We start from the raw sequence: 26,943 nt of genomic DNA, 5'->3' as shown, positions 1-26,943 counted from the left end.
CCCAATGAGGGTAACAGTTCTTGTCTTTGATATTTTTAAGGGTCATACTATGTTTTCAGGAGAGCAATGGAAATCTATGCCTGCAGACGTGCTGCTCTCTGTTAAGCCAGCACTCCTCAAACTCCAGTATAGCATTGGAATGTTTTGGCTCTGGCAGGATCAAAAGCACCGGCCGTCTCCCTCACGTCACCTGACCGGAATCCAATTAAACCTTTATGGGGGGATCAGAGTGAGCCAGTGGTCTTTGTGAGTGTTCAGAGAGTTGCAGTTGTAGCGGTAGTGGCAGGGGTGACTGAATGACCCTGCCTCTCGATAAACTGACTGAGAAGAGGAAGGCACACACACAAGGGACAAAGGTTTTCAGTCTAAACTCTATGAACATCAGGTGGTCTTAATGAAGAAGTATGCCACAGTCCAAGGCATCTTAAGCAAACTTTCACAACTACTAAACCGAATACATTTTTTATATAATAGGCAGTATGTTCCATTTTATTGACCCTAATGTGATGGATCGACACAGACAGCTGGGATCTTGAGTTACAAAGTTCCATTACGCAAATAATTCAATAAACGGCGATCAATGTCAGCGCGAAACGACGAAGTGTGCGATAGAGGTGAGCCGAGATCACTGAATCAAATGATCGACTCCCCCGAGAGAGCGAGCGGTGACGTCACAACGGCGGATAGCCAGCCAGGCATCCCGGAGGATCCGCGCACCTCCTCCACAGCCTGAGCGCACGAGCTTCGAGCGAGTATTGTGTGTGGATAGTTTGCTCGCGTGGCCGCACGGAATGCAGCTCACGAGGATCTCACATCTGTAAGGAAATGTAGGATTTACCGCAACGCGATCCGGATTTATTAGCAGTTTTTATTGAATCTTAATGCGAAGAAATGCTCACATACTCTTTTTGCCAAAGCGTCCTGGAAATCATCTAGACGCAACTTTGGAGCGGCGGCTTTCGCCTGCTGAATCTGGTGAGCTACTTTTACATTACCTTTACAACTTTGACAAATAGGTTTCAATACAAAATGTAACAAAGTAACAGTCAAAACACTTCCTATTATAAACATAAATAGTACTGCTTTTAGTTCAACCACGACCCGCATCAATTTGTAACTTAAACAGCAGTAAATATCAATGTGTTCATTATTGGTGTTATTTGTATATATTTTGTCTGTAGTAATAATAATGAATGTTCATTCAGATGCAACGGGTACACGCAACTCGATGTAAGGTTTATAAAGTGAGTTTCACAGATATAGCGCGCACAGCCTCGTGCATCGCTCGCGCACAGCAGTGAGACAGCGCCATCATTCGCGAGCAACAGTGTGCGAGGCGCTCAAGATCTGCGCTTTTTAGTTTTTCGCAAAGGGATTTCTTTCTAAAACTCCCCAGTTTCCCCGTGTTGTTGCACTTGACAAGTTTTGTTACTTAAATACACCTCGACGTCTAAATACCGTAGTTAATAGGTAAGATACCTCTGTGCTTTTATAGTGTCTAAGAATCCAAACGCTGACTGCCGTGATCAGGATGTGATTTATCCAGCCTGTTCCAAAAACGCGTGATGCAGCATATTTCTTCATCAAAGACAGAAGATTGGCACATAAAATGAAACATCAGAGACTCCGTCTGTCCCACAGCGAGGGGAGAGCGACGGCCGTTTCATCTTCATGCCAATAGGAAGTAGATCCGCGGTGCGCAGCGCAGGGAACGCGGAACGATACTGAAGGGCTTTTTGTTATGTGGTTGAGAGAGATCTGGAGAGTTGTGTGAGTTGGAGTGAGCGGCTGAGACTATCGGTACCATGCAGATATTCGGAACTCATAAACTTCATGAAAAGCCACCAAATAAAGGACGTTAGTGTTGTAACAGGTAAATGTGATTGAGGAATGCTTACGCTTTCCCGACGTATCTTTTTTATTATTGCGTAGTGCTCGCGTTTTGTGCTTTTGTCAGAAATGCCTAAAAGTTTCGCTCGGGTCTCTTCGCTAAGTTACCGTTGACTCTCCGTAGTCGAAATAGAGCTGTTTTGTTTACTGTATATAGACGAAGCAGTGAGGATACACTGTGTGTGTTAGTTGCGTTTGAATTATTTAAGAGTCCAGAGTGGTCAGCTAAATGTTTTCAAACGGAACTTCAAACATCTGGCTGGCTCATAAATGCACCAGTGTGGCGACGTGAAATGAATAGGGACTGACGGGACTGGGGGATGGGGATGCACTCTAACAACAGAGCAGAAGCTCATCTTTTGTTTCTTTATATTTCTTGCGTTTCAAAAGCTAATTTGACGCATTTTGAAGATAGGTTATTGTGTTATGTAATACACCTGAGCAATATTAATTAGTCCGCCGACATTAAAGGTGTTCTGGAGGTCTTCATGTTACAGAGAAACTTCATTCAGATGTCTGTATTATTTTGAGCTGAACGTCACTGTAACGTTATGAGGCTTTGAACACCCGCGGGCACGAATAGTTGCGTTGACACGTTAGAAAAGCTTTGCGATTATATTTATTCGCTGCGTGTGAAGTCATCTGCTCCGCTATAGATTTCTGTTTACATAAGATACATTATGTTTAAATTTCAGCTTTCATCGGATCGGGTTGGATTTAAACACGCTGGCCGAATTTATATTATCTTTCAGCAAATCGCTTTATGCGAATACATGATAGATACGGACGCTGAAAGTTTTCCACAGATTTGTTTAATATGGTTAGACATGCAAATGGTATTTTCAGAAATAAGACCAAACAATCTTACTATACTGCTTACTTGAATTTTGAAGTTCTTTAACAATAATAACGAATAAGTTTGGATGTGTTTAATATTATACAAATTATGACTATACAGTTCAAAGTTGATCTTGTGTCAGTGGTTATGTTCTGAGATACTGTGCGGATCAATGTGGTGGGTATGATCTGTAGAACAAAACTAGTAGGTTAGTTTTTAAAATGAAGGATTAGATCTTTAATAAGAACATTTGCATTTAACAGTTTTTCAGATGCATTAAAAAATGTGGTTATGTTTGTATTATATTTCGTGTTTTTATTGACATAATGTTGAATACATCTTTTTACACAATGCTGTTTATAGGTAAATAAGATATGAGAAAAGAGCATTTTGAGAATAATACAATTTATTCAAGGAACAGTGGAATGTGGCTGTGTGTATAAACCAGAGGCACTTCCATCACAACCATTCATCATTTGGCGTATTTGCTGTCATGGTGTCTATGGTGGAAGGGGAAATATATACAAAAAGGGAGAGCCTGCTTCATTGGAGAGTGATGCCGTAGTCATATCTGTTCATGGTGTCATGATGTGCCATAAACATATAAATAAATAAAAAATGTTTCAGTTGCTTATGTATTCTTTGTAAACCACATCTGCTGCAACCCATTATTAACCTATTAACAATAAGGAAATAATTGTTTCGCTTTTTTTAAGCTCAATCTCATAAATGTGCTAAAAAATAAATGAATTGATCAGAAAATGTAGGCAACTTTTGAACGCGGGTTATTGAGCCAAGAATCCTCTCTAGGCATTATGGACGAACTGAAATGTGCTTGATGTTAGCTCTGCGATATATGACAAGTTCGCCAAACATTAAATTGATTTTGAGGTGGAATTGTTTAATGTCTTTGATTTAACCGCATTCACAGGTTCTTCCTGCTGATCATACGTCATAAAACTGCCAACAAGTACCAAAGTGTCACCGTTTTAATTACGTATAGACCGCAATGCCTCAGAAAATCCGATCTGCCTGTTTACATGACAGTCACATATCTGATTTATATCTGATTTATTTCCCCATATGAATGAGGCCTGAAACTGATCTCGAAATATCCGAATGCATGCGTTTTTTTCCTGTTTACACTATGGTGGGTCATATCCGATCTGAGTCACAAAAATCGGAATTGGGTCACATTTAACTGGCTGTGTAAACGGGGCCTAAAGGAGCTGTATTATCACTTAACTTTGTTTCTCTGTTCCCCACAGTTTCAGTGAAGAGTGCTCTGCAAACATGCAGAACCACGTGACTTCACTGCTGGTGGCTCTGCTGCTCCTGTGCAGCTGCACCAGGAACCAAAGCCTCGACACCGCTTCCATCCCCCAGTTTACCCAGTCTGTTTACAACGCTACCATTTATGAGAACTCTGCTGCTAAGACCTATGTGGAAAATCTTGTGAAAATGGGAATCTACATTACAGACCCCACTTGGGAGATACGGTACAAAATTGTGTCGGGAGACAACGAGAACCTGTTCAAAGCTGAAGAGTACCTGTTGGGAGACTTTAGCTTTTTGCGAATAAGGACCAAAGGAGGTAGCAGTGCCATTCTTAATCGGGAGGTTAAAGACAACTACATTCTCACAGTCAAAGCCATGGAAAAGAACTCAAACGCTGAGGCTCGGACAAGAGTCAGGATTCAGGTACTTGACACAAATGACCTGAGGCCACTGTTCTCCCCGACCTCTTACAGTATATCATTACCAGAAAACACAGCTATTCGCGCCAGTGTAGCCAAGGTAATGGCAACGGATGCAGACATTGGTACGAACGGAGAGTACTACTACAGCTTTAGAGAGTGGACAGACATGTTTTCGGTCCACCCCACTAGTGGTGTGGTTACGCTCACCGGGAAGCTGGACTTCTCTGAGACAAAGCAGTATGACTTGGAGATTTTAGCTGTGGATCGTGGCATGAAGCTGTATGGCAGTAGTGGGTTTAGCAGTATGGCTAAGTTAACAGTACGGGTAGAGCAGGCCAACGAGTACGCACCGGTCATCACTGCTGTAACGCTAGCACCATCAGACACTGACAAAGACCCTACTTATGCTATTGTCACTGTTGAAGACAACGACCAAGGAGCTAATGGTGAGATAGCGTCCCTCAGCGTTGTCGCGGGTGACCCTCTTCAGCAATTTAAAGCCATGAGAACGAGTCCAGGCAGCAAGGAATACAAAATCAAAGCAGTCAAGCAAGTAGACTGGGATAGTCAGCCCTTTGGATACAACTTAACACTGCAAGCCAAAGACAAAGGAAACCCGCCACAGTTTTCATCAGCGAAGGTTATCCATGTCACATCCCCCCACTTTAAAGTAGGGCCTCCTAAATTCACCGAAGCTGAATACAGAGTCAACGTGAGTGAATTTGCTCCGCTGCACACACCTGTTGTACTGGTAACAGCTGTGCCAAAGTATCCTCAACTTAAGTATGCATTTAAACACAAATTGGCAAAAAATCATTTTGCCATTAATGCTGATTCAGGCTTGATTACAACAGCTGGGCCCCTTCATGCGGACTCCATGGCCAGATACGAATTAGAAGTTGTGACCAGTGACAGAAAAGCAGCCGCTAAAATCTTCATTGATGTGATTGATGTGAACAACAATGCCCCAGAATTTAAACAAACGTCTCACAGATCCAGCGTTGATGAAAATATGCCAATAGGTACTAGCGTGCTAACAGTGAAAGCCACTGATCTAGACAGTGGGGAGAACGGATATGTAACGTACAGCATTGCCAATGCGAATCCCCAGCCATTTGTGATAGACTACTTCTCTGGCGTCGTCAGTACTTCAGAGGTTTTGGATTATGAACTGATGGCAAGAATTTATACCTTGAAAGTTCGAGCATCCGACTGGGGCACTCCTTTTCGCCGGGAAGTTGAAACTCAGGTTACAGTCATGCTTAACAACCTAAATGACAACAAGCCACTTTTTGAGAATGTGGACTGTGATGTAACGGTGCCAAGAGACCATGGCGTTGGAGAACAGATCGCAACCGTATCTGCTATCGATTCAGATGAGTTGCAGCTGGTGCGGTACATAATAAAAGCTGGAAATGACTTGAATGTTTTCGATCTGAATCCAAACTCAGGCGTACTGTCTTTGAAGCAGCCTTTGAGTGAAGGTGAGGCATCAAAAGTGTCCCTTCACAGCTTGCAGATAATAGCCAGTGATGGAGAACACGAAACCCAACCTATGTTTTTAAATGTTACGGTTGTCACAGCACGTAAACCAGTCCAAGTAAAATGCATCGACACCGGAGTAGCGAGCATGTTGGCTGAAAAGCTCCTTCAGGGTAGCAAGCTCCACAGCCAAACTGAACCCGAAGACAACTTCCAAGACATTCCCCTGGTGAACCGTTTTGCGCCCCAGTTTGCAGACACTTTTCCCAGTGTGATTGAGGTCAAGGAAGACTTGCCGGTTGGAGCCAGGATTGTCCATCTTAGCGCCTCAGATTCTGACAGCGGTTTTAATGGGAAAGTGGTTTACGTTATATCTGGGGGCGATTCTGGTAGTCGATTTGTTGTTGACATGAACAGTGGGTGGCTCAAAGTGTTTACTCCCCTTGATAGAGAAACAACCGACCACTATACATTGAACATCACTGCATATGACCTTGGGATACCTCAAAAGTCCTCTTCACGCTTACTGGATGTAAAGATTTTGGATGCTAATGATAACAGCCCACAGTTTTTACAAGATGCATATTCAGTGGAAATAAGCGAGAGCACGGCTGTTGGCACAGAGATCATTCAGGTTGAAGCAAAAGATAAAGATCTTGGGGATAATGGTGTGGTTAGGTACTCCATATTAGCAGACACTGATCAATTTGCTATTGATGCGGAGACTGGTGTTGTGACAGTGAAGAAGCCTTTAGATCGTGAGGTACAACCCAGTTTTGTGCTGAAGATAGCAGCTCGTGATCAGGCCTCTGCTGAGCCGCAGCTTATTTCAACTGTGCTACTTAAAGTCACACTGGAGGATGTGAACGACAACCCTCCAAAATTCATTCCCCCAAACTATCAGGTTAAAGTACGAGAGGATCTACCCATTGGTACAGTCATCTTGTGGCTGGAGGCTCACGACCCAGATGTTGGACCTTCTAGCCAAGTCCGATACAGCCTTGTAGACAACGGGGATGGGAAATTTGAAGTGGACAAATTAAGCGGTGCTGTACGAATTGTGCAGAGTTTGGATTACGAGAAAAAGCAGGTGTACAGTCTCACCGCACGAGCAAAGGACAAAGGAAAACCGATATCTTTGTCTTCAAGCTGCCATATTGAATTGCAAGTTGTGGATGTGAATGAGAATCTCTACAGACCATTGTTCCCATCATTCGTGGATAAGGGATTTATTAAAGAAGATGTGCCCGTTGGAACATCGGTGATGAAAATCTTGGCTCAGGATGAGGATAAAGGTAGAGATGGAGAAATCCGCTATTCCATTCGGGATGGGTCCGGTCTTGGGATCTTCGCTATCGACGAAGAAACTGGTAAGTTATCCTCCTTTTCTTTTATCTGGTAAGTGCAGAGGCGTGTGCGGGGGATGTTTTGTCGGGTCATGAATTATTCAACTAACAAAATCCCTGTGCATGAAAATGGCCAGTGATAGGGGTGCAAATGTGAAAGGACTTGCTGTATCAGTGACATTTTTGCGTATAGAAGGGGATTATTTTGTGTGACATCAGTTGGATACTTGCGCTGGTTGGTGGTAGCAGTTGGATGGCTTTGAGAGAGCTAATGAAGAGCATCCTGATTCTTTTCATATTTCTGCCGGAGGATAGAAAATTGATGTTAGGAACAGATGGAGCAGCTGTCTCTTAGACCTACTATAGACATTCCAAACTAGTTGCCGTGGTATTAAGAGGATTGCCTGCCCCCCACCATATTTTTCCACTTGATTTTCACTGTCTATTTTCTGTTTAAATAAGAAAATCAAACATTGACTATTTATCATTTTATAGATTATTTTCCTATGTAGGCCATAAGGTACTTAACACATATTAATGCGTTCTTAAAACCGTTAAGAGTTAGAGCTGGTTGCTTTTTGAACTAAAACATTTCTGTGGCAAAAGTCAACATCTGGCCCCATTATCTTTATACAAAGAATGTATTAATATCTCACTCAGCTGCCCGTTCAGAGCACCTGTGCCAAGAGTTAAAATAAGCAGTCTGGAATTCCAACGGTCTTTTCACACAAACCGGTATTGGCCACCCAGTGATGCAAATGCCTAATATATACATGTACTGCAACACTGAAAATGAAGTCTGAAGTTGTGTTTTTCTCAGATTTATGTATTTTATACTGAACTGAATGGTTAACGTACAGTTTGGCCGATGAAAGAGCATACATAAAGTATGTTTTTCTGCATTCATCCGATTAAACTCTTTTTTTGAACTTAAATCGAGAAAGAAATGTTATTACTAATTTGATTGTAAAATTTCCAGCCAAATATATCAAATGAAGTAAATTAGCAATGTCTCCAATTGATTGCTTTTGGGAAATCTAGCTTTCCTTGGTTGTAAATTTAGGATGACAGGATGTACTGGCATAGGGTTGTACGGCAACAAGACCATCTGTCAGCCATTGTGACTGCCCAGTTTTATACTTACAGTGGAGTACAGTGTTTATTTTAATGCTTGTAAGTTGATTTAAAAAATCTATAATATATATACTGTTTAAAAGTTTTAAGAGGGGAAGTTGTCAAGACTTTTGAATTTCTTTGTTACTTGGTACAGAAGACATGCTTCATGTATTCAAGGTAGTTTTAATGTCATTTATATTATTTACCACAACTTAATTATGACCTGCTCCCTGGCTTTCAGACCCTCAAATTGATCAAGCTAACTGTAGGTCATGCCATTGTCTTTTTCTGAGTCCCATTGTTAAGGATCACAGGCAGGACTGGTGCCAATGCAAATATGCCTGAGGTTAGAGGCGAGCAGCTCTCCTGGGAATGGAAAGATTAGAACAGGGTCTGAACTGGAGGGCTTGGTAGGAGGTGTTTAGGTTGAAGGTCACTACATGTGGGTTGAAGATCACATTTCATGTAGGAATCAATCTTAAATCCAAGGCTGAATCTCATTTGCTGTTTTTTTAAAGAGGGGGTCACCACCGCCAATGTTTTACAAGAATGACTGAGGCACATATGGACTAATCTGGCTGTGTGTTGGACAACGTTTTCCATGTCTTTGTGTTAACCCGTTTTATTCTCTGATTGGAGACCCTCAAGGGCTGGTTATACTCGACACAAGTGCAAGTGTCAAATATGACGTCATCGCGGTGTTCGCGAAGTTCGCTTTGGGTGAGCGCGAGCTCATTTCGCGTGGCGGTGTGCACAACATTTTTTGTGACTCGAGCGAACAGTTCGCGCGGCGCCGCAGTCAACATGAAAGCTTTAAACAGATTTTGGCTGAACAGGTACACATGTACAGACATCTTTTATGATCAATGTGTCTGTTTTATATTGTATTCAGAATAAAACAATATTTATCAACATTGCTCTTTTGAATTTTTCTTATATCTTCTCATTTTATATAACATAAAGACATCCAATGGGTTAATTTATGGCAATGTACATTTAGCAGTCCCTAACCAACAATATGTAGAAATGTGTCTGCATTATGCACAGAAATAAAAGAGTGAACAAAAAGTTTGATGTAAAAATGTATTAAATCAATAAACAATCGTTTGAAATGCATTTCCCCGTCCATCACACGCATCTGCTTCACAAGAGCGATGTATTCTACATCTCCACGTTTGTGGCATGCAGTGGGCGAACATTCCATCTCCTTTTTCCTCCTTTTTTTTGATAGTAGCAACAACACAAAATCTCCTACGATTCTTGTCGAGCAGCTGCTCGCAAGACGCCATTCTGAATGATCAGACGTAATTCCGGTAAAATTCCTACTTTTCTTCTACTTCCTGCAGATTTACAGGACGATTTCGTTTGTGCACCCCCTGTCGTTTCAAATAATATCTCAACGGCAAACACGTCAAGTAAAAACGTCTCGTCCGTTTGGGGAGTGGCGCGCGCCGTCAGCGGAGGCTCGTGAAGCGGAGCCAGGCTCGTGTATAAACTGGCCTTTAGGGGTCGGGGTTTTGGAATGTGCAAATTAAATTCTCTCCCTTTTTCATACCCACTCTTATTTTGTATGACTGAATCCTACATGTTTGACTGCAGTTGTTTTGCCCGGTAGGAATGTGAAGCTTTTTTTAATGCATGTCAACTACTCCCATAGATGGATATTTTTAGTTGAGTGAAGCCAAAGCTGCCCTCAAAACCCTCAGTTTTGAGAAACAATGTTGATTTGATATGTTTTGGGCTTCACTTTGTCAGTAATAGTTTCATTCATTCTCTTACCATTCAGTAAGATTAGTTTTGCCTTAAACCTAAATTGGGTTTGTCATTTTTATGGGCTGCCTTTCTGCTTTGCTTTAGTAACCAATAGCTAGTGGAATGTGTGTGTAGAGTTGAACCTATAGCAACAATGTTTACATCTGAAGCTCTCACAAACATGGCAAGAGCTTGGAGCTATGTTGAGCCCTGGTGAGATGTTAGTGTTTAAAGCAGGCTAATTCTGTGACTGGTGTGTGTATGTTTGTTTGAAAACACAAGGCATTGAGGTATGCTGCTAAACTGATAGATGTCATCAGAGCTACGCAAAGAATCTTATGCCTTTATATAATAAGCCCCCGATGGTTAAAATGGAACGAGTGGAAAACAAAACTTAGACTACAGGTCAAATATGAAGCTAACAGCATTTATATATTTATAAAATGAAAAGCTAAATAAAAAGTGTGAGAACTAGATGCTGGCCAAAGTTGTAAGGTTACTAATTTTGATATAGATGCAGTTTCTAAATAGCTCATTAGAAGTGATTCAGTAACATTTTTTCGTATTATGAAAAAATCCAATGACGCTAATGACATATTTACTGTTCATTTTAGTCATAACACCTCCTCTTTTACTTAACATTACTTACATAAGGTATAAAATACCAACGTAATATTAAATGATTAACAGTAATTTATTTATTACCATAACTTGTTCTGAGCGGTTGTTCTTTGTAAATTCAGATTCATTCGTTATAAATATATTAGGTAATAGTAATTTCAACAACTTGAAACATGAAAATAGATTTCACTGCTACTTATGTTAATAAATTTGGCCTTAACATAAGACTGGCACCTTTTGCATACCTTAAAGCCTGAATTTTCCTTAGATGTGCAAATAGGCTAATCGCCTTCAAGTGACAGCCTGTTAATAGTTACAGAGGCTTTTTTGTTTGTCTTAAAACGCGCTGTGATTCCTTACCTTAGTTGAAATAAATAGGCCTACCTTATTTATTGATGCAAATGCAATGCAAAGCCAAACAAGACAGTAACTGACCGTATATATATACTGCGCTGATCAACAGGAAATATTATCCTCATATGACGATCACTTATAAGGGAAACAAACAAGCAAGTTGCGAGGCCCGTTGACTTAATTTATTATCAATATTTTAACAATTAAGACAGTCAGAGAAGAGCAGCGAGTTTTTATGTATTTGTCTGTTTTCCCGTTTTTTCAACATGAAAAACCCTATATACAGTAGTGGTCGACCGATTATCGAATTGGCCGATTATCGGCGTTGATATTAAGGATTTAGCCGATAATCGATATCGATCATTTTCAAAGCCGATTTGCCGATAAAGTCATTTAATTTTGAAATGCGCTTTTTGGCTCTGACGCAGCCAAGGATTTAGTGAGAGTAGTCGGAACACGTCACTCTAGGGGTTTGCCTAGAGTAATGCCCGCCCACTGCCCCTCTGATTTCTTGGGACTAAGTCACGAGTCCGGCCAATCAACGCGAGAAGCTGCGGAACATAAAGTGTTTTTCACTCTCACACCGAAAGCGCTGCTTCGGGTTCATGCTCTATGAGGTAAAGCAGCATCAGACCTTGAAATAAATCACAATCCACTACACTGAAGATGCAAAACACTTCAATATAATAAGTGCCTGAATTTCGGAGCAGCTTTGCGGGTTTCCTGCAGGTTCCGCGGGATTTACACATTATTATCATGTAGATATAATTCACATCCTCAGTATAACAATGATTTGCTCTGCAAGCGAGCAGCACACTGCACACGCGTTTCTTGTAATTGATCGAGCTGGCGTTTTGCACGTCACTTAAAATGACGCCTTTTCCAAAATACAAGACATTTTATAGCATAAAAGATTTGAATCGTCGATCGTCGGTCTTCAGTCAGAGCGCTCTCATGCACGCGAGCACACACACACACATAGACTCCGCAATCTCAAGCTGCTCGCGACAAATGTTAGATCGAGTTATATTTCGCAACTTATTTATACACATAAATGTTCAGAGACACACATGGCTGTGATTAAATTCCCGTCTTGCCGACAATTCAATCAAGGAATAGGCTTATGTACTAAAGTGTGCCTAAAATATGCTTTTAATGTTATATAGCTTCATGAAAATATTGCGGTCTTTTCAACAACATACACAGTAAAGCTATGAAGGCAATTCAATTATTTACACTTATTATATAATTCAAATTGTGCTAGTTAATCCAATGATTAGCTAAATGATTAATTGAATAGTATTGTATGCAATGTTAAAGTCATCAGAACATATTTTTTTCCATAAATAAATATAATTTGTTACATTCAATCATTTTTTCATTTGTTGCTTGTTGTTTTTTACTGTGTTGCTTGTGGTTTACAAAATGTTCACAGAATTCTGATGGGTGCTCCCTTCTTTCTTTTGTTAGTATTAACAAAGTATTAATATGTGTTATGATTAAGATTTCTCAGTCAGAATTAAACATGTTTCAAATGTTTCAGAGCATGTATTCTTAATTTCTATATAAATTTACGTTTTTACACCATATATATATCGGTTCAAAATATCGGTTATCAGTCTAATTTGCATGGAAATAATCGGTATCGGTACCGGCCTGAAAAACGCATATCGGTCGACCTCTAATATACAGGATATAATAGTAATGCCTTATGAATATTTAATTATAAGCTTTGGTGTGAAATTGTGACTTAATAAAAACTAAATAAATACCGTCATTATTAACTTAATTTAAATAAACAAATATTTGAATATTCGTTTTTTATGAGCTCAAATATTTGAAAATGAAATTACTGAAAAATTCCCATCCCTAGTAAAGATTATTCAGTACATTACATGATATAGTAATTTAATTGCTTTAAAAACTACAGCTCATAATTTAATAAATGTGTAGATGTGAAATGTGAAATCCAGATGTGTAGAACTTATAAATGTGCATGCACATGAATAAAAAAAAGATTTATACAAGGCTATAAAGTGTTAACGCAATATAGTGAAATAATAATCGCATTTTCTCAAAAATATCATGATTTTGGGTCGAGCATTTGTTGTCTGTTCCACATTTTAGCCTTCTTTACTTATTTTGGAACTCCGGTCAACACAACCCTATAAATTTGTGTAATTTGCATCAACATTGCAATTCAATTTTCCGCTAGTGTGTGCACACGATGACTAATTCACATTTCATTACAACCACATATATAGCAATTTGTAATTTCTCATAAACAGTGGTTCCAAGTTTTGTGGCCGTAAAATAATTATGTGTCCCAAAGCATCTTTCAATTTTGGGAAAACCAGAAAGTTGGATTAAGTGGTCAAGAAATACTGATTCTAAAGCCCCTTAAGCTTTCATCGAAATACAGAAGTATCTGCTCGAGCCAGACACTCTAAGGTCAACGGGCGCCCCATAGCACTGAGCGCGCAACCATGTCTGATCCCTCTCCCTGACATCCACAGCTCAAAAATATCTTGTTTGTTTCACGAGCCAGCGTAAAAAGCCAGCTGCCTTTTAGCGCTATTCCCTGTTTGATTGATGAGTATAGAATGCAGACTGACTTGTGATATAAGAACACTTTTGGGAAAACATTTACAACTTCTGGTTGGGATTTTTCACAGATAGATTACTCATCGACTGAGGCCAAAAATATATTTCCTTCATTCAAGCCTATGCTCTTAAAGCATTTAATTTATGTACTTAGTCCTTCAGTTCTGTTAACATCTTTCACTCATTTAAGGCTCTGTACACTGCCAGGTCATGTTAGAATTTGGTTGAAGGCTCACAACCGCTCTGTCGTTTCAATGTGTTACATAAAGCATTTTGGGCATTTTTATGGTACCCAATGTAGCATTCTGGAAAAAGAAAAACGCTCCCTTCGCTCAGTAGCAGCTAACACAATGAATGAAATGTACTTTTTGTGAAAAGCTATCAGAGGACCTCTTTTTCGGAAATGAATTAGTTTGATGTACAAAGTGTCTAGAAGTAAAGTGTGCATGTACTGTTCTCTGTGAACTCTAAATGTATCCCCCATATGCCCTTCCTGTGGAGAGAGAGGTTGGTTGATTCTTTCTGATGCCAGATAACAGAGGAATGTGCTGGCGGCTTTGTCTTCTCATGTTTGGCTACCTCTCCGTTGGCCCGGGAGAAGGGAAAGGGGGTCATTAGAAAGAAAACGGGCAAGGAAAGAGTTTCATTTCGAGGTGAGGTGCCAGACGGATTTCGCAGTGGCCTTCTCATTTTCTCTCTTACATTTCTCACCATGTGTCAAAATATTGAGCATCTCCTTGGCCCATCTTGCCGTCTCTCGCTATTGGTGATATTAGTTTAGATCTCTCAAGGGTGTTACCACTTCTTTTCCAATATTTTTCCAGAGGGTGCATGACTGACTGACTGACGGACTGTGTAGTCTTTGCTTGAGTCTTGTTGCTGGGGTAACAGGGTTTTGGAATGCAGAGGGATCAGGAGTTGATTGTAGGGTGCTAAATGAAAAGCACACTTTCAAGTCTCATTTTTGGGAACTCGTGCTGATGTAAATGTGTGTTGTTTTAGTATTGCCTTAATAGAAGTCAGCGAGGTTGAGCAAAAGACCAACCATGACTAAACAAATCAGAAACTGAATGTTTCTGCTTTTAGAAATGCACACTGAAACAAATGACTTGCGAATTAACTCCAACATGTGGCTCAGTATTTCACATTTCATCAGATTTCGTGTGCCACGAACCGCCTTCCAGCATTGCCAGTTCGCATTACAGTGGCCAATATCACCATGCTCACTGTTCCCCTGTGATGTCACACACTGTTATAGCAGAATTGAAGGCGAATGACAGCAGATGTAAACACGGGGCTGGTGAAAGCGGAGCGCGAAAGCAGAAACGCTAACCACCGACGCGAGACAAACAGCGTGATGCATCTGCTCTCAAACTGTATCTGACTGTGCGTCAAAGTTAACTGGCATTTTAGCATAGCACATCTTGGGACTGAATGTCAAACCCACGCCTTTTCCACTCAGAGGTTAGGGATGAGAAATGAAAATGAATGCTTTTTATTTCAATGTTGGGCTCCTGCGTTGGGCAGAGAATAGCAAGAGCTTGCAACGAAGCCAAGAGAAATCATTGGACCTCGGAGAACCTGCAGTGTTATCATTAGAAACCTGCCCTGCACCTAGTTGGAACGTGTACCTTATAGACTAGTCTGTTTGATTTGATAGCTTTTTTTGGCAACGTAAACTACCGTAGTGTGCGCAACAAATCGTTGCATCACGGAACGTTAGGTTCGCTATGATACTATAATGTTGTTATTTGTTTTGGTCTATCGGTGTGCAACATTTTCCTTAAATATAAATTCACATTTGTAATAGGATATAAAGATGTAATTAGGAGCTCAGTTAAGAGTAAAACATCTGGGGTTTGAACCAAATGACTTTTTTTTATTGCCTCGCCAGCCTCCTCCTCGCCACATTTAAACGCCTTTGATCCTCGCCACATAGAAACACTCCAAGGAGCGTGAGTTTATAAATAGAAAAGTGAGAGGAAAAATGAAGTGAGGCTTTCAAAATGTCAAGGCGGTACCCCGTTTGAAACACAGTTCATAGCCTTATCAACCTTCCCAAAAGAGGAGAGAAATGCTCTCTGGCATACACCGGCACGCTAATACTCCATCCCTGTGATAATGCCAGCACCGACAATGTCATTGGGCAGCTATTTCATGCTTCAGAAAAATTTTGTTCTATCACAGCAGAAGGCCCTTATCAAGAGGTGCTCGTGATCCGAGTCAGTTCGGGCGGGGGGGGGATGGGGGGGAGAACGACCTAAAATACTAAATGTGATATTTAAGCAAACAGACCCGCTGACCGCCAGACTACAAGGCCTCTGAGATAACATGAGGTGTTTGGAAGAGTAAGGTCTGTTTGGACAAGTGACAATAGAAGCTCTCATCTGGAATTAATAGGGTAAAGCAGGCAGGAAAGCAGGCTTTCCGTCGGCTGTGTTCCAATTGTATCACTCCCTTTCATTCATTGATCAATTTTCTCGTGCGCCTCACAAATACAGACTTCCAAATTGTCTGTTTTTGGCTCCGTGCTCTAAGGCAGCATGTTATGTCAAATTCGCTCATTTGATTCATTTGTTAAAAGTTCTTTCCTCAAGCTTTCCTGTTGGAGCATGGATGTGCTTTATATCTTAATGGTTGTGTTTGTAAACGCATTTCCGCTTAGTATTTGCTTTTAGGATGAGATTAGTGGGATATGTCATGCAGGACAGTGTGCCTGTATTAAGTCTGTCAAATCATTCTGTTCCTCTTCAGTACGGTTTTCCCCTCCAGCTAAATGGTACTTGAAGTTTCTGTAGCCCTAGTTGCTTTGTTTGCTCGGACGATATAGTGAAAACGCAATGATGCGTAACACGGAAATAAAGCGTTGACTCAAGAGGCTCTGCAAGCCTGTAATCTCTTGTCCAGGATGCCCAGTAGATAAGATGGCTTTTGTGTATCGCAGTGTTTGTTAAAGTCATCAAGCAATCGTTGTTTAATTGCTTCCTTGATTCAGTGATTCAAAGTTGTTTCAGCAGGTATTTGGTTGGAATTGACTCAAGAAAACAACTTTTCCGAAAACGTACAATTAGAGCTTTACTGAAGTTATTGAATTCATACAGTTCTACCAGAAAGACTCAGGAAACATAGAACGATAAATAATATTTATTAAACATAATGTTAAAGATCTTTGGGCATAGGCCCCGTCCAATAAATGAATCATGGCAAAATGATTCCGATGTTCCTGCCTGAAGATAAGGCAGGGGCGGAGCCTACCCCCGGACTGAGGCCGGGCCCCTGACCTGGTGGTGGTGGTGGGGAGGATGGAGGTTTCACTCATGCGTTAGTTTCTGCGAACGAAAGAGAGGGTGAGTACCATCCTTTTATAATACGTGCTGAGGGATGATAGGCTAACCGTAATTGATTATGCTGTGAGGAGTCTTCCTGATAGAACTTGCGCGGAAGCTTACATTTCTCTCATATTAACAGTCAGCGTTTGCTCTCTGAAGTCCAGTACAACATCCCCATTTAAACAAATAGTATTCATGTTTTTTCAAAGTAATAAAAGGTTCATTTGAAGTTCCAATCCCCAAACGGATACGAGGATTCCTCAAGGCTTGTGCTGTACCATCTATGTACTCCTGCATCACTAAACCGAAAGTGAAGTGGGGTAGATCCCTTTATAGCCCCTCTAAAAAACTCTGGGAACCGAGAGCATGATATGATTAAAGTCGGGAGGGGGGGCGGTGGGAGCTTAGCCGAGGGTTCCCTTCTTATACACTTGCTTCTGACATAGGAATCCAAAGTATACCTCCTGCTTTTCTGAGAGTCTTGAGGAAGAGAAAAAAATGGCTGAGAAAGTTTATGTAAGCATGTGCACAGGAGGTCTAAGAAGGCTAAAGAATGCAGGAGCATGAATAGCAGAATTAACAAAGTCTTTACAAAGCGAATCGGCCAAACCAGGGGAATGCACATTCTAAAATGTCCTAACTCATCCTTCTGTTTCTCCCACCTACGGCACATATGTGAAGTCTTGTAGAGTCACTCGCTGAAGGTCAAAGAACTGCTCAGAGTTAGTCAAGCTTCGCTTTGATGATACGTGCAGCAGTTCTGTGGTTGAGGAGTGAGCTTACAGGGGCTAAAGTTGCGTGGTTCACTACACATCCTCCGCCAGAATATTGATAGTTTCTGAAGGCAACTCATCTCTTTATGAAAATGAACGCCGGGGCTAAACAGGATTTTACATTTAATAATCCTCTTTTTGACAACGTTCATAATCTTTCTTGGCTTTCTAATTTGGCAGTTTCCAGCTTTTTGCAGCCTCAAATTGACGCTGTGCCATGCGTTTGTATGTGTAAATAGGAGAGAGAGTGAAAAGAAGTTTATTTGCATATATTACATTTGTCTCTTGTTCTGTTAGGAAGTATGCGCCGTAGTGCATACAGTGGTCAGGACTTTTCTTTCAGATTTTTACTGTAATAGACCATTATTAAGGAGGCAGTGAATGATAGAGAGAAGCTGGGGTGGGATTGGGAAATGACCCGAGCCAAGAACTCGGTCGCCACTGCACAATATGTTGGAGCACATGCCCTACCCACCAGGCCATGACCCTGACAAGATCCTCTTTCTGACCCTCATTATGGCCTAGCCGAGAAACAGAAGAGGAAAGGGAGAATGGAGACTAGGCTATTCCCCAATCCACTTTACATTCTCGTCATTATAGCCCTTGATAGTCTTTGCCAGGACACAAGCTTTAAAGGAATAGCTATACAGAAATAAAAAATCAGCTGTCATTTACTTACCTTTCATGTCTTTCAAAACTCTTTCTTTCTTCCGTTAAACAAAAAAGAGGTATTCATAGCAGAATCTTCATGGTGGTTTTCCTTTACAATTAAAGTGAATGGTGGCCGCTTTTTAAAGGGATTTTTTCTTACCCAAACATAGAAATCCTGTCATCATTTATTCATCCTCATGTCATTCAAAACCGTATATAATCCTTACTTCTGTGGGAGATTGAGAAATGTCTCAGTGGTTTTGTGACATTACAATTGATGTGAAAGGGGACTAGCATTCCTCATATTGTCTTTTTTGTTTTATATAAGGTTTTATGGTGTATTTTTTTCACAGCCTAAAGTTATAGTTTACCCAAAAATGACCATCTATTCACCATCTAATCAATCTAAATGACAAAGAAGAAGATATTTTGAAGAAAGTTGGTAACCAACAGCACTGGTCCCCATTTTCTTCTATTATATGGACACAAAACCAATGCAAACGAAGTGAATGGGGTCACATTCTTGAAAATATCTTCTTCTGTGTTCTTCAGAAGAAAGAAAGTCATACAGGTTTTTGAAATGAGAAAGGAGAGTAAATGTGGGTAAATGATTACAGAATTTTTAATTTTGTTTGAAATATTCCTCTAAGATTTGAAGCAAATATTGATTAATTTGATTTATGGTTGTTTAATATGTTGAACTGTGTTTCCACAACCACACACAGATACATGCAAGGTCAGCCATGTTGAGTCAGTGCGAGCCTTTCTTATTGTCTTAGGGGGTCAGTTAGCTGTGAAAGTTCTCGCTTTAGGGTAAAAAATGCCAACAGACAAAGCAGAGAGAAAGAAAGACTTGCTGTATTTCTGTCATCATATTCTGTAGCCTTAAGGCAGGTTTCACAACTTCCTGAAGTACGGTTTATTCAAAGGTGTGGCAGAATACCTTTGAAACACCTCAGTGTAATGAATGAATCACTCCAATAACAGACTGTTTGCAATTGTTTTTTTTTAATATCCTAAACACTGCTGTGACTCATTTGTAGATAAAGGAATAAAACAGTTTGGGAGAGATTTTTCCAAAGTTCTGTAAACGAGCTTTCTGTGCAATTTATTTGTTTAAGATTATATGAACAATTAGGTCAGAGATTTAGCTCTGTAGAATTCCTGAAGCTTCTTTAAAACAATGAATAAGTCTTGAATGAACAAAAACCTTGTCTCAGTCGGAGCTGGCTGTTAGTGCAAAGGGCTTGTGTTAGTGAATCAAAATCCCGTTGAGAATGTTTATTGTTAGGTAAATGTTCCTGCATGTGAATGTGGTTCTAATCCACTCAACAGGGGGTTTAGAACAAACTGCTTATGAGCAGGTCAGTTGGTAAGTTCATGATGTTGGGTTGAAGATCTTTTTACACAAGGCATAGTTTTGGCATTGAAAAAAGCATGACATGATGGTTAAACTAAACAATGGACTAAAAGTGTACATTTTTAAAGGATAAGAAACATTTCAAATTCAGCTCATTGTGAATAATATATGTGTACAATTTTGGTGAATATTCAGTGCAAATTTTACAGTTAATGGCGTCAGTGTTATTAGCTCGGAGCCTTTTGGCCAGCAGTTCATGCGTTCATGTGGTTGGTGCGAGTTTGAATCAATTTGAAGCCTTCCGTGTCTTGCTATGAAGTGTTTGTTGGCATGTTGATGAAGTCATCACCCTGGTGATTGCCTTAGGAGGTTGGCAGAGGGGTCAATAAAGCTCTTTTGGCTTTGACGGGGGAGCTTTCTTTTGTGCCTATCCCCCGTCATCCAAATGCTCACTCAAGTTTGAAAACCCGTAGTTGGTGAACAAAACTGATTTTTAACACCGTGTCTACACCAGACACGACAATAGACAAAAGGAAACGCATTCGAACCCATTATAATTAAAATTTTGTCCAAACTAGATTTGACGCTGATACAGTCTTAGCCTTTCTCCTACCATCTCACCTTCTTCTCTCCTCCACATCTGTCTTGAAGCTTCTCTGACTCCGGTTGACACATTCTCACACTCTGCTAGCCTCTATCACACACACTCGTTTGTCTTAGTCATTCTGCTTTCTTAGCCCTCTCCTCCCTCACATCATACTGTTTTTTCATCCAGGGCTACAATCTTCATGCTCAGCGTCCAACCATGCGTTGTTCTTCTCTTAATTTTGGATGTTTGAAAAAGCATTTTTTTTAATTGTTCAATGGAACTGATGTTCAAATGCAGAACTTTATTCCGTAATATGTTATCATTAAAAAAGGATTAAAATGACATTTAAATTATTATAATTATTAGAGATACGAGTAATCGGCCAGTAATCTGTATTGGTCGGAAAAAGTAAATCTACACACTATCGACTATCGGCATTATCACCAAATTAATGTTTAAAATTAGCCTTATAGTAATTTTATGAATTATTACCATTAAGAAAGTTAAGAAATATTAATTTAATCTTCAGAATCGGTATTGGCATCGGCAGATATTACTCTAATAATCGTTAATACTCTAATAATAATAATCGTAATCGGTCTCAGTAGAGACATTTAGTATCAGCACATTTCTAGTATTTATAAACCGATTAGTGCAACCCAACTGAATGACTTGGACTCATGATAAGTTACACCCCTTCAGCCAATACTAAGTGTTTGAGATTTATTTCCTGCGTGTAACCACCGTATTCTCGTCGTTTTGTCGACAAGTTTTGCATGGGCACCAATGGTGAACATTGAAAGTTTGCAGTCGTCAGCCATTTTGTGTTCTTTTTAACAATGTTTGCTGCATTTCTCTTGCACATTACTTCATATCCCTGTTGAAAAAGACAGCATATGCAGGGTTAGGTATGTTTTGATAAGGGTTTGACCAGCTTAAACCAGCTATGGACCAGCTATGGACCAGCTAAGGACAAGCTTAAACCAGCACATGACCATTTTAAACCAGCACATCAAAACATACAAAAGCAGACTATATCTAGTTTTTTTCAACAGGGCAGGCATCTACAGTGTCGAGTTTATAACAACCCTGATGTATGGGCCGACCTACACCCCGATAGCCACAGGCAAGATGAAGTGAGCTATCAGTTTCTTTCTACCCACCTCCTATATTAGAGCCTTAAGCTACCCAGCTAACGTCAGGTGTTCCAGATCAATGATGAATGGAAAAACAGGGCAAAGAAAGTAAAAAACACCTTGAGCATGTGAAAAGGAGCTGTTTTCCCTTGTTTGTTTTAAAGGTGTGCAGCTCTTCTTTCTCATTTTAACCCCCTCAAGGTTGCGTCAAAAGTTTGCTGAAGCCAGTTAACAAAACAACGAGCCCGTAGGACACTTGAACTGGAGCTCTGCGCTTTGGAAAAGATCATTCTGAAACAAACATGATATTGTTCTCGCTCCCTTACGTCCTCATGTGACGTGAAACACGATGCGCTTTCTCATATATGGCCGTTATCTGCTTGTACTTTGTAACTAAACAAAAAAGTGCTGAGTTGGCCTACATGATGTTTAAGAATCAGTGAAAGAGACCATATGAGTTTGAAACCTGAACAAGACCAGGTTTTAGGATTTCCTTGCCAGCTGGATATAATCTCAAAGTTTTATGGCTCAAGTTTAATGAGCTTGAGTTTTCAATGACAGGGTCACTGTAAACTTTGGTCAGGGAGTGTCTCTTTACCTCTCTCTCACCATTCATGCACGCCCACCTACGCCCGCTTCAAAAACGATGAGATCACTCAGATACAGATAACCTTATGACAGGGTTTTTTCAGGCAAGCCAAACCTTTATTGCCCTCAGACGGCCCTCCTCTTTATTTGGCAAGACAATACAATAAAGTCTAATGAATCATTGTGCTACATAAATTATGCCACACCTTCATACGCCAGTGCACATGCAGATGTATAGATCAAAGTCCCTACACTCCTTTGCATTCCTCTTGTCTCGCTTTCTTCCCTTCATCTTTACTCAATATCATATGTGACGGATTTGGTTGCTCTTTGTAGGCAGAGCTGATGTTTGCGCTTCGGCGGCCTCCACCTCCTCTTCCAGCCCCCCCTCATTCTTTTATGGCCGTGAAACAGAGAGTTTTGCCCGTCTGAATAGGCGGACTGTTGACACAGCTGAATGCAATGCAGCACACATGGCCCGTGCACCAAACGGCTGTAATGTTTTAAGATTGCAAGGTGGAGAGCTGAACAGGTGACTTACGCTCAGAGCAAGCTGTGTTTAATAAAGGCATTTTACACTAAGAGGTTCAGAAGACGATCTATAAGAGGGATAACGTTCCCTTTAAACCTCTCAGAGCCACTTATCTGCTTCTTAAGCTTCCATAATCATAGGAATAGAATGATGGACATTGGATGTTAAGGATGTAAAATGTTAGAGATGCTATTTACAGGTTTGCTTACAGCTTCACACCTAGAGAAATGAATAGGACGTCTAAACAATACGTGTAAAATTATGTACAGTCATATTGCTGGCCTAGAAAAAAAAAGAGTTGTTTCTTCCCTCACGTTGACACTTTGTTATATCACATGACCTGACAAGCATTTATCTCTTGTTTCAATTGAATTATGGGTGGGAAATGTGAGTCGTATTATCCCAAAAAGATGATATATATACAGTATATGCATTCAATGTATCTTTTGTGTTCCTCAGGTGTGATTCGGACACAAGAGTTGTTGGATCACGAGACCGCACCGCACTACTGGTTGACAGTCTACGCCACTGACCATGGAGTGGTCCCACTCTCTTCCTTCGTTGAGTTGTACATCGAGGTCCAGGATGTCAACGACAACGCTCCTCAGACTTCTGAACCCGTCTATTACCCATCCGTCATGGAGAACTCGGCCAAAGATGTCTCCATCATCCAGATCGAAGCGTTCGACCCGGACACCAGGTCCAGGGAAAAGCTCTCCTTCAAGATCACCAGCGGGAACCCTCAGGGCTTCTTCAGCATCAACCCTAAGACAGGTGAGCACGTCCAAGCTCTCTATTTTCATCTTAAGGGAGACAGGAGTAGAAGCAGCGAGAGACATTCACTGAGTACAGTGATCGATCTGTTTTTTTTGAACGACAGATTCAAAAATATAAATTCAGTCTTCCTCAGTTCAATCAAAACAGCATGTTTAACATCGGCTTCATTTTAGCTCAAAGCCCGTTCACACAGAGGTGTTTTTGATATGAAAAAAACATTTCAAAGCTTCACACTGAGTCTCAAATATCACACAACAGTGGTGAAAAATAACATACTAGAGTGAATTTTGCTTTCGTTCAGGTGCAATGTTTTTCAGAGAATGGCAAAAATTGGGCGTTGGGAGTGAAATTGAATTGTTTGTGAATATTTTGTTCTTTCACATGGTAATTTATTTCAGACGTTGTGTGAGTATTTCTCTAATCTTTACGACGGTCTAGTATTTGTCCGTTTACAGAACATGATATGCGCATTGACACTTAAAGAATGGCACTTAAGAATTATGCTCCAGTCACACTAGACTTTGTTCCATTGACTTCCATTCATACACATGCAAATGCGTAAGACCGGAAACGCAAGCCCATCTAAAGATATTTCTCATTTCACTGCAAAGTTCAGGTTTGGTGAACTCTGACCTGCGAATGGATGACACCAATTGAAGATCATAACATCACAACATGACTAAGAAGATCAAAACATCACAACGTGACTTCTCCGTACAGATATTTAAAAGATGGAGGAATCGCCCTCACCCATTTTTATTGCCCCGTCCTAACAAATTTTGCATGCTCAATGTCTAGTGTGACCATGAGATCACACAAACGGTCAAAAGTTAAGGATCACTTGACAAAAAAAATTCTCATGATCTTAAAAATATTTTAAACTAAATGTGTGTGATACAATGTTTGAACTTACTTTTGTTGAGAAAAATATAATTGTGCCAACATATTAATATCTTTTATTAGAATATATTTATTTATTTAAACATATTTTTTAAATAGACCAAACGTTTAATAGAAAGCAGCCAATAAGTGTGCAGTATTGAAATTCTTTGAATACTGTTTGTCAGGTTGAGACATCAAGGATCTGGATGATAAAATGTTGAGTGTATGATTTAGCATTTTGAATTCTAGGCAAAGGAGACAACTTTTGAAGATGCTTAAAGTTTAGTCAACGTTATTCCCACAGTTACAATTGTGTTATTCTATGTTTTTTAGGGGTTTACTTTTATTTTAAATGTGGAAAAAATAAATAATGAGTAAGTGATGCTAAACTTTTGACCGGTAGTGTCACCAGATCACAATGAATGCTGCGCATGCATGTTAACAAACAACATTTCTGTTAATTATTTATTTCGCTCACACGCTACTCTGTTATTCATTTACCAAAGAAATAGCTGCTTTGTAGAGCATAATGTGTCCCAGAACTCGCATGACACTCATAATGTAAAAGCATTTAGTCCATCAGAGTAGATATCCATTTGGAGAATGGAGATATGTATGCAGTGTATGAATGGTCTTTTGAGATACTCTGAGTGTCGTGCTGAGGTCTCAGACCTGTATTTTTATGTAAATCTGCTGAAGCATAAGGTTCAGTACAATACGCAGCGAATAAGCCTATGCCTCATCTCTGTACTACTGCTTGTTCTTGTTTTCTCACTCCGTCTCGCTCACCCACCGTCGCCCTGCTCTATTTCTCACTCTCTTCATGGATCACTGTGTACGCATATGGGGTTTGCTAAATGGACCCACACTGAATATTTTATACTGCATTGGTTCCCCCCTCGTTCTTCACTCCCCCGTAGAGCAGAACACAGTTTTGCAGCATACCGAAGAAGAACAGGCGTAAAAAAATGGCAGATCCAGAGGTGGGCAGTTGTGGGGAAGTATGAAATGATTCATGTCGGAAGTTTAGGGCTTTTTCGAAACATGTTAGGTCAGATAACCTTGCGCCTGAGATATTGTTGTCTGAACTTGTTTTAGTGCGTTGAACAAATTTTCAAAGAGTATTAGCTAGTGTCTGTACATTCCATCATGAGAATTGTATTGCCTTGGGAAATATTAAAATAGACAAATGTCAGTCGTTGACAAAAGAATAGCATATCCCATATAATTTGGATTGGAAGAATTGAATGAAAAATGTCCGCATTTATTTTTATTAAAGAGATCTTGGCAAATCTGAGCACGAGGCCTGAGATTTCTTTTAAAAATTCCAGAGAAGGCTCGTGTGTTATTACCACTCTCTTTTTTTCCAGAAGAAAAAACAGACTGAATGGAGACGTTCGCCTATGTCTCATTCTTCTCGAGCACGTTGCTGTCTGCAAGGAACAATGAAGATATAATAAATATCTCATTATTGATTTACCATTGGGTACATTCCGCTCAAATGCTCAAGATTTTAATGGATGTAATAAGGACACGCTATGTGAAAGTCCTACTCAGGCTTGTTACACTTGAAAGGAGCTGGTCTGAGAAACTCGCCTCAAAGTTCCATTTCAGTTGAAGGTCTCGGCCAGTCTGTGAAACCTGGTGGCCAGGCTCTCTCACAGCATTTTACACACTTGTGTGGTCTTTTTCCCCCCGTGTAGTCACATACACAAACGTGAAGGTTATTTTTGCTAGGGGTGGCCAGTGAGACTTTTCAGACCAAATAAGGGATTGTCCTCCAGCAGTCTGTGTTCTCTCACTAACTGTTCCACACTTGGATCTGTTCCAGGGAAAGAACGAAAAACTAAAAAGAGAGGAAAATTGAGACAGTCTGACTCTGCTTAGTCGTTGAACATTAACCGTTCTGCGACGGATGTGTGGGTTATTATCCCGTGTTTGTATGTGTAACCATGAGAAACAGATAAGAAGTCATTGCAACACTTAGTTTTAAGTTCCGAGGTTTAAGATTTAAAGTAATCGACAGTTCAAGAGACATTCCTATTTTGTCATCTTTAAGGTGCCTGTCAGAGCTCCAGAGGCGTACCCGATATCGCTGTTATGTCGATGGCACATAGCGCGGGGAAAGCACCCAAACACTTTTTTACTCAGACATAACAACTGAGAATAATCAGGAATGGATCCAGCTCGCTTGATAACATAGACGCGTAGCGTACACAAGTCTGCCAAATTAATTCAGTATCTGCAAGAGATTTGCTCCACTCAGACCTATTTACATCGTGTACCTCATCCACTTCAATTTGCAACATTTACTTAAACAGTTTTTCTTAAAATAATCACGGGTAGTTATTGTACATCAGTTTAATGATTCAAATTCAGCCTCAAGGTTGATTGGTTTGGACCACATTGATTTTCATTTAGAACAGGTTTACACAAGCTTATCATGGACGATGAATGACAAAGATGATGCACACACTCTCTGCTTTTTAAGAAAATAAAGGTGCCACCTCATAAAAAAGATGATGAAAGATTTCACCTTTCACCAAAAGATTGTCAGACTACAGTATTTTTTATTAACCTCCAAAAAAGAAGGCGAGTGATTCTTTATCTTTTACAAGAGGTT

At 40.2% G+C, this 26,943-nt stretch overlaps 1 protein-coding gene across 10 annotated transcripts in view; it reads left to right on the top strand.

The window, feature by feature from the left end:
• Positions 1–774: 774 nt before the first annotated feature.
• fat1a (FAT atypical cadherin 1a) overlaps positions 775–26,943 on the top strand; it is a 75,339-nt gene continuing 49,170 nt past the window's right edge. For 9 of the 10 annotated variants that reach the window (XR_008905116.1, XR_008905119.1, XR_008905117.1 and 6 more), the window contains exons 1-3: positions 1,745–1,873; positions 3,997–7,280; positions 23,121–23,435. Coding sequence is in view for 7 of the 10 variants with exons in the window: in XM_056736760.1 (XP_056592738.1) it covers positions 4,022–7,280; positions 23,121–23,435 (3,574 nt within the window). In the remaining 3 variants the exon portion in view is untranslated. Of the gene's footprint in view, positions 976–1,744; positions 1,874–3,996; positions 7,281–23,120; positions 23,436–26,943 lie in introns of those variants that run through there. The other variant, XM_056736733.1, reaches the window with a different exon arrangement.

The sequence above is a fragment of the Triplophysa dalaica genome, chromosome 2, assembly GCF_015846415.1.
Source record: "Triplophysa dalaica isolate WHDGS20190420 chromosome 2, ASM1584641v1, whole genome shotgun sequence".
NCBI lineage: Eukaryota > Metazoa > Chordata > Actinopteri > Cypriniformes > Nemacheilidae > Triplophysa > Triplophysa dalaica.
Note: the sequence above shows the minus strand (reverse complement) of the source record. Positions and strands in the feature narration are given on the sequence as shown.